Genomic DNA, 13336 nt, shown 5'->3' on the forward strand with positions numbered 1-13336 from the left:
GTTTGAACATTTTTTTGTAAAAAATTGGCAAAACCTCTCACCTGTAGTGTAAGAATTGTGGGCAGGCGGACGGACCCTAGGTGATGACAATCTAATCCCACATGAAGTATGAGTGTATAAAAATGTTTTATTACCTTAATATTAGACAGCTGTTCTCTTTGTTGTTGTTGTAATTTACGTAAAGCTTCTTGTTGTTGACGTTGTAATTCAGCCTGTCTATCAGCTTCTTCCTGTTATAATACAAGTATAATAAAACGATTGCTGTTATAATACAAGTATAATAAAACGATTGCTGTGTAGTTTTTAAAAGTCTGTTTGTATGAAGAGTGAGCAAAATTATAAAATATTGAATTTGCAGCTAAATGACCAGTTTATAACATATGCCCAGGAATAAAAATTGCATACCAAAAACTCAGTCAGAATTGTTTCCATGGATACACAAAAATGACCAGATCCAAGAAATTTCTAATTAGCAAAAGCACAACTAGCATAATAGTCTCCATTAAAGATACATTCCCGGGTACAAATTGGGTGATTTGATAATATATTTGGACTAAAAACATATTCAAACTAATTAATTTATCATAATTTTGCTTCAAATTCTTCTCAAAACATTGCAATTGTCGGGGAATATCCTGGCTATAAAAAAAAAACGATCAACGCAAGCGAAGTCGGAGGAGAATTCATTGCATACACAAGACGATGTTGTCTTTAATCGCTGACTATTTAATACAAATATCGAAGCCTAATTAAATTTTCGGATTATCCACTGCCCGCGTCTTTTTCAGTGATTTTTATCTCGGAAAGTGTTGTACGTCTAATTCTTCATAAAGTTTATCAAAATGTACATCAAGCGCTCAATCTCCGCGTGCAACCTTCGACGCCACGCGTGCAGACACTCCTAATCGTTGGGCTGTCGATTAGGGAAACCTGTACATTTTTGTCCTGTATGCGCTCTATGAGTGTTTTTCAGGGAATCCAGTATTTTTCTAGTAATATTGGATATTTCTACTTTCTATATATACCAAAATTGCCATACTTTTACTGGAAATAACCACCTGATAAATACTTTTTTGGGAACGTATCTTTAAGTGTAAAAGTGGAGGACAATTATCTTTACCTGCTTCTTTAACTGTTCTTCTAAATCATGTTGTCTCTGTAACTCTTGTTGTTGCAACATTTCTTCTTGTTGAAGTAATTCTTGTTGTCGTTTTTCTTCGTCTGCTTTACGTCTCGCTTCCTCTTTCTGTCGTTTCTCTTCCCGCCTTCTTTCCTCCTCCTTTTGTCTTTCTTCCCGTCTTCTCTCTTCTTCCACTCTACGCTGCTGTTCTTCCATTTGTCGTTCCTCCTCCATCTTTCTCTCTTCTTCAATTCGACGTTCTTCTTGTCGTCTGCGATCTTCCTCTTTTCGTTGCTTCTGATACTGTCGTTCAGCTTCTTGTCTCAAGATTTCTTCTGCTCTCTTTCTTTCCTCATCTTGCTGTTGTAATCGTAACTGTTCTTGATGTTTAAGTTCCTCATATTTCTGTGGAAAGTAAAATACACTTACACTGTAACAACAGGATAGAAAAGAAAAAGAAATGAAATGGAGTTTAATGTCCTACTGTTCTGTTCCGAACTGGGCTAATGAAGACGGGCATATGCCATACAGTGTTCTACTCTTTTATGTGCACGCCAATGTGTACACAGGACCTCTTTTTTTCATCCCATCCGAACGACTAGACAGCTGTTCTTGTCAGGCCCTCAGTCCTGCAGCACTGACAAGGGGGAACCACGCTGGAAAATCTGGATGAACCTTCTCGGCCAATGCAGGTATCGAACACCCATCTCCAGGCTAGCGAGCAAGCATCTTACCCACTTAGCCACCGTGACCCCCAAAGCAAATAGAAGTTAAATGTCGTGTTAACAATAATTTGGTCACTTTGAAACTAATATACAATTGTATTTTTTCTACGTCATGTCTTGCAAATATGGGAGGAGATTTTTGCCCGGATAGTAGCATTTCCACCTGCTATCAAAGGTTCTGTCATGTGCACGAGTTGACCCTGGATTTTCATACCATCCGTACAAGTAGACAATGTTCTTTAGCAGGCCTAAGGGATGTTTAATGTACTACCAATAGCCTATGCAGGACACATACATTCCCGTTACATAGTACATTTCTTTCTTTATGTAAGGGGCGGTTGGATGGCCGAATGGTTAGCACTTGCGCGCTGTATCATAAGGCCTGTCAATGAGTCAACTGGAGTGATTTCGAATCCCCGGTTGTAGGTGACAAGAAGTAGGGTTGCCTATCCAACCTCGTGGGTTTTCTTCTGGTCCTCCGGTTTCCTCCCACTGCTAAAGACCCATACGTGCAAGCGAATTATAGAAATAAAATTAAACCATATGTTAGTCCCGAAATGACCTAGTCTGTGTCAAATGGACGTTAAACCCCATCTCTCTCTTTCTCTCTATGTCAGTCAGTGAGTCTTCTGTGAGTATGGTGAGGCAAAGTGATCTAAGAGGGTTCAAACATTCTTTGCCAAGACCCTGCCCAATCCTTTGAATGGCATAAAAGACTACGGTATTTTTCGGTGTATAAGGCGCATGCGTAGATAAGGCGCAGGGCGACTTTGGCAGAGGTGTTTCAGGAAAAAAAAATATGCGTGGTTTAGGCGCACCCTTTCCCAGCGCGTGTGAAACTCGTGCCATAGCATATGTGACTCAAATCCACCTGCGATCTCCAGTAACTAGGTCAAACTCTATTGTTTACAGTTATAATAATTACCGATATTTAGCCGTATCAAGCTTTATATAATTATATTTCTTTATGAAATAAATTGCTTTTGTTACATTTGTTTATATTAATTATAACACGCAATTGCATTATTGCATAACTTTCAGCTGTAATTCTGTTGCTCGTACGGTAGTGAAATTGTCATTCAAGTCCCGCCCACAACAAACATGGCCGTCTATTACATCGTGTTAAATTCGTGAGTAATTGTCTGTGATAAATGAATCGGTTTTGATGATAAACAAATTAAATAATACCTGTAGAAATAATATATCATGATCAGTTACTCACAACTTAAATCCTGACTACCGGTAAAAGAGAAACAACAATTCCAGTTTACTCCAAGTTATGCAAACAACTGACAATCAAACGATAGCGTCAGCTGTTGCCCCGCCCACTCCACGCGTCATGACAATACCCAGATTGTAGCCATTTAGATCTATCAGTAAAATAATACAATAGCATTTTTAATACCAATCAAAAAAACAATGATTTTGTCAACTACAAACAACTTCATAAAGAAAACGGTAACAACTCACTGGTAGATAATTAACTATACCGGTAAAATAATACAATAGCATTTTTAATACCAATCAAAGAAACAATGATTTTGTCAACTACAAACGACTTCATAAAGAAAACGATAACAACTCACTGGTAGATAATTAACTATACCGGTAAATTATAACAATGGGCCAATCACTGAATCCATGTTGAATGAAAACTGTCGGTAACTTAAAACGGTTACTAAAAGACAGTCTTGCTCAAAGAAAACACCCCGATGTATATAAAACACCAGTGAACATTCCATCATTCTTAAAAATTATTTATTCAGAATGGCTACGAGACGAACCGCTTATACCGCTAAGGAGAAGTTGAGGGTAATTAGTTACGCTGAAGCACACGGTAATAGGGCTGCGGGTCGTGAATTTAGTTTGGGGGAGTCAAACGTGAGACGTTTTGTTTTTCTTATATCCATATTTTATTATATCTATACTGTGCCTATAACTATGCTGTGCTATACTGGTGAACCTGTTTGTTTTTATTATATGTTTTTATTATACTTGTGTTAAAATATATTTTAGTCGATGGCTTAAATTTGTTCTGTTCTTCGATATATTCTGCCAGTTTAACTGTAATCCCGCCCATTAACGCTGTCATTGTAACAGACAATACCCATAGCCTATGGTATAATGAGCGTGTGCTCAATGGAAATTACCCTTCTAATAGCCAATGAAAACTCTTTGTCTGTCGAAAGCCCTGCCTTTTCGTCAACTTGACTGATATCACCGTTGACGACACACTGTTTGGATTGCCGACAGTGGCTAACTGTACCGGTAAACGGATTAGCAGAAGTATATGTCATCAAATACGCAGGAATAATAGAAATATTAACGAGAATTTTGCAGATATTGTTAGCACTGTCGTTTATGACTAACGGTATACGGAAAAGACGGAATAATAGAAATATGACTAACGGTATACGGAAAAGCCGATACCGTATCTTAAATGGCCGCCATATTTATTGCACGAGAAAAGACGACATCGGAATGTCGGAATAGCAGAAAAATATGTCATCTAATTATTTACGATATCTTTGCAGATATTTTAATAACACTAAACCGCTATTGACCCATATTGTTTCCTCTGTCGTCTATGACTAACGGTATACGGGATATCGGTATTGGAAATGGCCGCCATCTTTATTGCTGTTGTCGATATGATCAACTTCAGACCTCGATGTTGACACACAGAAAAGCCAAGATTTGCTTAATACTATGTATAAGGCGCACCCCCTCTAGAAAATAAAATACCTGGTAAAAAAAGTGCGCCTTATACACCGAAAAATACGGTAAATACTGTGTATACCATTAGAAACACGTCAAAGATTCCCTGTAGTTCTAAATCAAAATAAAGAGTAGGCCATTCAATCGCAGTTACCATTAAATCGCATTTTCATCATTGTTTTATAAGAATAAAGATATACCTGTATTTCCATCTGTTTCTGTCTTTCTATTTCTTGTTTTTCTCTCATCAACATTTCTTGTTGTTTCTGTATTTCTTCTTGTTTTCGTTGTAATTCCAGCTGTTTTCTTTCTTCTTCTCTCTTTCTATCTTCTTCCAGTTTTCGCACTCTGTCCATTTCCTTTCACAAATGAAATTTGGATTTTTGAAACTACAACATGTGTAAAACTCAATAAAATTATTCTCACTGAACACACTTTAAGAACTTTCTAGACCAACACTAGGATGGAAGGTAGTGCTTCACTCTCTAGGTCACTGTCACTGACTTTCCAGAAAAAAATAAATGTTTAGCCTTCAGAATACCAATAGCTGTTTGACTTAACTAAAAAAAACTATGGAAAGTTAACTAGTGAGGATGGAGTGCTGGAAAATTTTTTTTGGGAAAACCATTTACCCCCCTACCCCCCACCATCAAATAGATTTTCAAAGTTCCTTGATCAAGCATATTCCTGAAGCAATGGCCCGAGAAATCCCTCTCTGCCAATTGCTGGATTGGCTTCTCATACCAAGAGCTTTTGAGGGAGTGTGTCTATTCTTCCCGTTCAATCAAATCTACCCCAAGTACAGCAACATGACAGCCCTTCGTTTAACCTGGGGTCTTCCCTAAAACTTTGGACAGTGATTTAAGGTATTAAAAACAGTGGAAGTCTTGTTCGTCTACATACAGTATTGTTTACATTGTATCTGTGTTGATAGCCTTGTTTGTCACACAATTAGTTTTTCTGAAATATTCTTCTATGCACTGGTTAATTGGGCATAATAAAATCGTGAGTCATGACGTAACGTTATGTAAACATATTTGGTCCAATTGGACTTTTAAATGGAGCTCTGTTTAAAGCGTAATCATATTGTTATGTAGTTAGCTATTGGTTGTTAATCAGATCATTGACCACTCATAATTTGGAACAGAAATTTGCTTCCATTAAAGCAGTGTTTAGTGGGATTAGCTCTAATCAAACGAAACACTGCGGGGAGTATGTTGATCAAAGTGAACATAATTCTTGGTGAATGATTGGTTGGCAAAAAATATTTTACAAACAATTTATTATATACAAAATATATTCAATCTTTTAGAGCTCAACAGCAATATATAAATTTTTTGTATAATATTTATAAAGCTCAAAAGGAATATATAAATTATTTGTATATTTACCTGCTGCATTCTTTGTATTTGTGCGTGAAGATCGGCAGGATCGGATTGTTTACCAGCCTCTAAATCCCATACACTCGTAGGTTGAGAGAAAGCACCTGAAATATTATATACACAAATTATAACATAGGGGTTTGTAGTCTAGAAATGGGTAGACTATGAAAAATTATACTCCAACAAATTGCATCATGGTGATCCTATTTCTACTGCTAACTATTCTAAGATATTCTGGTATACGATTTGTGTACCAATGGTAAAATGTTTATTTTGTCTTAAATATTGGATATCAGAAGCCCATCTTTTCCTGGTAAGATAACAACATCAAAGTTGATTTAAATTGACAAATAATTCACATTTTCAATGTCGAAGACTGTGAATAATATTGAGTTAGAGACTTAGCTTATTGGTTTTAAAAGTGCTTTGAGCATGCTTATTGATGGATTTGGGGCTCGAAAAAAGAACATTATTATATTCATTAAGTTTGTATTTACCTGCACCGAGTGGAGGACTGGTAGCTGTATTAACCCCACCCCATATGGTCTCATCACTGGGATTTTCCGTTTTACTGGATGGTTGAGACAAAGATCTATGGAAGGCTGGATGATTAGCCATACCAGGCTGTTCTGTATGTCTGTAACAAAATAAAGAGTTTAATTGTCATTTTAACATCAAAGCACAATCATTATGGTTAAAATTATATATTACCCACTTACAAAATATCTACAATATAACTGGCAAAATGCTAAAATGATATTTTTTGGAACCAAATAACCAAATATCTTGCTTTTCCAAGATCAATCAAATATGTCAAAAATTGGCAAATTTTTTTTAACAAGAATACCATACTACATACGGAGGAGAGAGAAATGGGGTTTAATGACCATTCGATACAAACTAGGTCATTTCGGGACTAACACATGGTTCAATTTTTTATTTCAATAATTCGCTTGCGCATAGGGGTCTATAGCAGTGGGAGGAAACTGGGGGACCCGGAGAAAACCCACGAGGTTGCACAGGCGACCCTACTCCTCGTCACGTACAACGGAAGATTCGAAACCGCACCAGTTGACTCAATGGCAGACCTTATGATAGAGCGTGCACGTGCTAACCATTCGTCCATCCAATACCCACATACGGAGGATGTATGCCGTTTATGTAAATACTCACAAGGGAGATAATCTGTGTGTTTGTTGTGCAGCATGCTGTTGTTGCTGCTGTTGTTGCTGTAATTGTTGTTGTAATAACATTGGTTGTGACATCATCATCTGCATGACTAATTGTTGTTGTTGTGCTAGTGGTAAACCTTTAAACCCCTCCTGATCTTGCATGTGTTGTAAAACCATTTGTTGTTGTTGCTGTTGTTGAAGTTGCCTACAAAAAAACCAAACAAATCAAATGATGTGTAACCGTTTAGCACCTGGACAGGTGAAAGTCGTTATCTAGTACCCCAAGCTAGACAATTACCATGAATAGTAACTTAGTGACTGTATAATAGCTGTGTGACTAGCTGTATCAGGTGGTTTAGGGAGCAACAGTAATGGGGGTGCTCAATTGTCAGTCCGGAACATCCCAAATTGACAGAATTGCAATCAAGTGATACGGAATTCACAAATGTCACAGTTACTTTCTAGATGTATGTATCGAATATAGTAAAATCAGCATTGCATGTTGGCACCAGGGTCCTTAGCATATACAAGAAGATTACAATGAAATGAAATGGGGTTTAACGTCCTACTCCAAACTGGCCTAATGAAGACTGGCATACGCCATACAGTGTGCTATGAGGGAAATTTTGCCTGGACAGCGGCACTTCGGCCTACTCTTATATCAAATTCCAACTGTCAAGGGATCTTTTACGTGCACACCAATGTGTACACGGGACCTCGGTTTTCCGGTTCATCTGAACGACTAGACAGCAGCCTTTCTCAGGCCTTCCGTCCTGTATCACTGACAAGGGGGAATCATGCCGGAAAATCTGGTTGAACTTTCTCGGCCAATGCAGGGATCGAACACCCGACCTCCAGGCTAGCGAGTCAAAAAAACATTACTTTACCTCATTAATAACTGTTGTTGTAACAATTGTTGTTGTAATAGAAATTGTTGTTGTAAAACATTAACTTGTTCTGTAGGAGGTGTACCAGGTAATGGTTGAGATATAGGTGGTATACAGGTATTTTCACTTGGCATTGTTGTTACTGGACTATTCTATAACACATAAAATATACAACATAAAATATGTACGCATTTTATCAAATAACATCCAATCAACACAACATAAAATATATCATGTACGCATTTTATCAAATAAAAAACTTTTTTATTTCAAAGAAAAGAGTAATGTGGTGTAACATCCAATCAACACAATTAAGGATAAAGTTGCCTTCCCACATACAAACATTGTGAATTGGTGATATATTTGGACTAAAAACATATTCAAACTGATTTATCTATCAAACCATTGCTTCAAATCACTCTTAAAACTTTTTAATTGAAAAAACACTACTTTATATCGTAGGAATGTATTTTAAGCAGATTTGTTTGTCGTGTAACTTGATTGAGGGAGTCCCTATTTACAGATTGTATTTGTTGTCCATTAGTATACATATCAAAGCCTAAGTAAATGCTTGAATTATCTTCTGCCAACCTCTGTTTCCGCCGTTTAATTGCAGAGTATGTTGTACGTTTAAACCCCTCATGGCCAACCAGTCAATCAAGAAATAACAAGAATTCCGTAAGTCAAGCTGGCAGACAATAGGCCGTCGGGTTGCCGATTAGTGATACTCTGACATTTATGCCCAGTGCTTGCCCCATGGGTGTTTTTCAGGGAATCCAGTATGTTTATTAAAGTAAGATTGGGCATCTCTAGTTTTCAAATATACCAAATTTACCATACTTTTATTGGAAATAACTACCATATAAATCGTGGAAATCTTTCTTTAATGCTGAAAAAAAGAAAACTACATTTGACAGGCATTCAACCAACTCCTTGACACAGAATTCTTTGATCAACTTCAACAGAATCCTAGCATTATAAACTGATCAAGGAATGGTCAATTTAATTTTAAATCAATACTTACAAGCAATGGTGGCATAGATACACCAGCAAGAAATGGTACTCTTCCCCATCTCTTTATTAATTCACCTATAATATAATTACCATACACAGTGAAATAACATTTATTGGTCACATACGCAAGATACAATTACTAATATCTCTTTTTGCTGTGCAGTCATTGAAAGTAACCGCCTTCAGAAATACAATACTTTGGTCATTTTAGACCAACATACATGTTTTTTTTTCTGCTGTCATTTGTGAAATGCTAGATAGAATAAACTTGCCCATACAGAGGCATTTACACTACACAATATGTTCTCAAATTTTCTAACTCCAATGTGTACAGTTTTTCTTCCTGTCCAAACAACTAGACACACACTCTACTTGTTAGCGCTTGACAAGTTGGAACCAGACTTGAAAAATCCCAGTTCTTCTAAGACCATGTCAGGATTCAATCCCAAAACATTTTACTCAAGAGTTAATATGGCCTCCAAAATATTCTAAGCTAGGACTGACCACTTGACCTGTCCACATACAACAGATTATTAACACATCTCAAGATGGTTATTTCAATAAACTAAGAGAACACAGAAGTTTATACATGCTACTATGCGTCATAGCACTTCATCATCCACATTGACTGACACGATATAGATATATAAGCAATGTTTAGATTTATACTTCCGTAGAAACCTACCTAATTGTTGAAATCTTTCATCACAACCTCTCTTGACTAGTAAACTCATAGTAAAATATCCAGCACTAAACCATTCAGCCATTTCATCAGAGGAAAATGGACCTATTTACAAAATAAATTAGCATAAATACCAAAAAATTAGACTTAAGTGAGATGGCTATCAACTTATATGTCTTAAATCTGAAAAGTAAAAACAAACAGAAATCACAACTTTCTTTATCTATTCAAAAATAAAAAGACAATAACCTTGAACATCTCCTTGTGGATCTTTATATAACCATTTAACAGGACTATCTGGCTGTGATGATGATAATTCTGGTTCTTTATCATCCTAAAACATAAAAGAAGCATATTATATTAAAATGGCCATCAAAGTAAAGAACAATTATCTTTGCACACAGGATTGATACAAGGGAGATAGTGGTGAAGAGTTGCTTCCCCTTTGACCACAGACTCAAATCCAGAAGAATGACTAAGAATAAAGACAGTGTCGATTCTCATAAGTTATTTGACTGCAATCAAAGGGAGGTAATCTTGCACAGTTGCCTCCCCTTTGACTACAATGCTCAAACAATCAAAGAAATGCTTGCAGGTCAATATACTGTCAGTGATAAACATTGATTATTCTGTCACCACATTTAATTCTGTCACCACATTGTTCTATGTTTGATCCTCACGTCAGAGTATGTTCGAAATCCAGGGACTTGGTTAATGAAACATAAGGCACTGAATGACTCCTAAAGCCAGAAAAAAGACTAAAAGGCTAGAAGGCAAATTATTTAAATATTCATAATAATGGGTTCTATCCATGTCAATCAACTCAGAGTTTGACCTTGTAACAGATCTGGATTTAGCTCTATATTTTTCAGTCCAGTTTTTATTTTATTTTTGACCTCTATTTTTATACAAGCATATCAACCAAATCGGCTTTGACAAAGTCCAACTCTGAGACGATCTGACACAGAAAGCACCAATTACCTCCTCAGTAACGATAGCTACCAGACTTTCTGCTTGAAGTTTCATTTGCTCCAATGCTTCGCCTTCCTTAGATTTGACTGTCGGAATAATGCTCCGTGGTTTTTCTCTATTATCTTGTTTATTATCATTTATGATTTCATTCGCTAATTCGTGAGGAGTTTTTTGGACAGCAGGAGATTGAACAACCAAAGTTTTTGAGACAGTATCTGATTTATTATTTCCCTGTTTGCGCGGCGATTCGGGTTTCGCCTTTATCTCAGATGAGTTTGAGTTTATCTTTTTCTCATTGTTCATTTTCTTATTTATAGCACTATCATTAGATTTCTGTCGCGGTTCTTCTTTCTCTTTGTTATTATTGTTATTTTGAATATCTTTTTCCTGTGAAAAACAAAAAGTAAAGATGAAAATTTTACATTTTCAGTAACACCATCGATCTAATATAGTCCAATTAAAATAATTGTAAGGTCTAACAACATCTTTAACTCTTAAGTGAACCAGAAGTTTGATGTCATAACATTATAAAAACTCACATCATAATGGTCAATAGTGGTAAAATATACACATTTTAAAGTCATCTGATTAAAAAAAGAGAGAGAGAGAAATGGGGTTTAATGTCCACTTGAAGCAAACTAGGTCATTTCGGGACTAACATATGGTTTAATTTTATTTCAATAATTTGCTTGTGCGTATGGGTCTTTATAGCAGTGGGAGGAAACCGGAGGACCCGGAGAAAACCCAGGGTCCTTATGATACAGCGCGCATGTGCTAACCATTCAGCCATCCAACCCACCCCCCCCCCCCCTGATTAAAAAACATCTGTAGATATAGACCCTTCATGTCATGGATGAAATGGTCTGGATTCATGTATAGAATGTAGATTTCCTTGTCGACAGGAGTACTCAACTCTGTTGAGTTAGGAAGCTTGTATTGAACTGTGTGTGAAATAGCTTTATTTTACGCCTGCCTTTTCATCTAGCCAATGAACAGATGCCTTTCACAGAGAAGTGATAACAGAAGCAGTTGAATCCTTATGTAGTGTAAGCCAAACAAAAATTAACATCAAAACAGCTACAGCAAAATCAATTAAATTTTTTTGCTTGGTAAACATTAAAACTTTGGCTTCCTATTTCTTTGAGGGAAAAAAAACGTAATCAAAAAAAAAAGAAAAAAAAAAGTGGCTATATTACAAGATAACAAAGAATAAAAAGTTAACTTGTATCTTCAAACATACTGTACTGTATTAAATTCTGAAACTAAATTTTTTACATCGAATGAATAGCGACAATTGAGTAAAAAATTGCGAAAATCAAGCAGTACAAACTGAACCATGTTCGATGCATCTGACAACAACATAACTGTATATGTTTACCTTAGAGACTGGAAGTTTGGAATTCTGTTTATTTGTATTTGGTGGTGAATTTTCATCAATGTCTGGACCTCCTGGTTCCTATAATATTTTTTCACAGAAAATAGTGTTAATTTTATCACAGAAAATAGTGTTAATTTTATCACACGAAAACAGTGTTAATTTTATCACAGAAAATAGTGTTAATTTATGTTATTTTCTTTATTGAGTGTAGTGAACAAATAAGTTTGCTCTTAAATCCTAGATTAAGTTAAAGTTACCTTTATAGCAACAAAAGCCCCACTTGCATCAAAAGAACCAACAGCCTCTGGATCATCTACATCTGTACTCCACTCAGGTAAATTATCTGATAAGTCACACAAAAAAAATAAAAAAATTAAAGTTAGTGTATGTAAAGAAGGGGACGGGGAAAAGCTGTATTTCGTAAATCTTTAGTCGACAATACATATATTCCACACTTCATATTAGTAAAAGGAGAGAGATCAAGTTAAACATACTCTTATACATTTACTGGGCTAATGAAGATGGGCATTTACCATGTTGTGCGCTATGATGGAAATTTAGCCCTGACTGCTTACTTTTATTTCAATTTCAAACTGAAATGGGACCTTGAGAAAATCTAAGCACTCAAAGAAAAAACACAAGGTTAGGCAGGTGATCCAAGATCTTGCCACACACAACCCCGGGTCAAGCTCATGACTTGCATAGACAACAGTCTTTGTAATCTACAGCATACGAGTTTGGTACCCCACCCCAAAACACACAATTCGTATAATGTTATACCTTCAGTATCCCATGATTCACTGCTTCTGCTCCGTTGATATGTTCGACTAGGAGGTCCATCACGTGAAAATCCATTTGACTTCTTTTCACCATCAAAGCCTCGGGGATCGTGGTTCGGATCGCGCCAGCTTCCTCGTGTATCTAGATAGAATAAATAGTAAAATGGATACATATACAGAAAACAGTGGTTTGGATCGCTCCAGCTTCCTCGTGTGTCTAGACAGAGTAAACAATTAAATGGATACATATACAGAAAAAAAAAAAGAAACTTGAGAAATCAAATAGCACTGCAATGAAATGATATGGGGTTTAACGTCCTACTGTTCCGATCCGTACTGGGCTAATGAAGATGGGCATACGCCAGACAGTGTGCTATGGGAGAAATTTTGCCTGGAGAGCGGCACTACGGCCTACTCTTATATCGAATTCCAACTGTCAAGGGATCTTTTACGTGCACGCTAATGTGTACACAGGACCTCAGTTTTTCGCCCCATCCGAACGACTAG

At 36.5% G+C, this 13336-nt stretch overlaps 1 protein-coding gene across 1 annotated transcript in view; it reads right to left on the minus strand.

Annotated features, from left to right (window-relative positions):
• Positions 1 to 13336, minus strand: part of LOC126826789 (GRB10-interacting GYF protein 2) — a 35821-nt gene that overhangs the window by 16721 nt on the left and 5764 nt on the right. Inside the window, exons 7-20 of the mRNA XM_050555866.1 lie at positions 12831 to 12971; positions 12308 to 12393; positions 12051 to 12128; positions 10682 to 11059; positions 9950 to 10034; positions 9704 to 9805; positions 9029 to 9093; positions 8005 to 8156; positions 7119 to 7322; positions 6443 to 6582; positions 5955 to 6049; positions 4764 to 4922; positions 1121 to 1525; positions 135 to 230 (exon numbers count right to left, since the gene is read on the minus strand). Of these exons, the coding sequence (XP_050411823.1) occupies positions 135 to 230; positions 1121 to 1525; positions 4764 to 4922; positions 5955 to 6049; positions 6443 to 6582; positions 7119 to 7322; positions 8005 to 8156; positions 9029 to 9093; positions 9704 to 9805; positions 9950 to 10034; positions 10682 to 11059; positions 12051 to 12128; positions 12308 to 12393; positions 12831 to 12971 (2186 nt within the window). The remainder of the gene's footprint in view (positions 1 to 134; positions 231 to 1120; positions 1526 to 4763; positions 4923 to 5954; positions 6050 to 6442; positions 6583 to 7118; positions 7323 to 8004; positions 8157 to 9028; positions 9094 to 9703; positions 9806 to 9949; positions 10035 to 10681; positions 11060 to 12050; positions 12129 to 12307; positions 12394 to 12830; positions 12972 to 13336) is intronic.

Source organism: Patella vulgata, chromosome 7, assembly GCF_932274485.2.
Source record: "Patella vulgata chromosome 7, xgPatVulg1.2, whole genome shotgun sequence".
Lineage (NCBI taxonomy): Eukaryota > Metazoa > Mollusca > Gastropoda > Patellidae > Patella > Patella vulgata.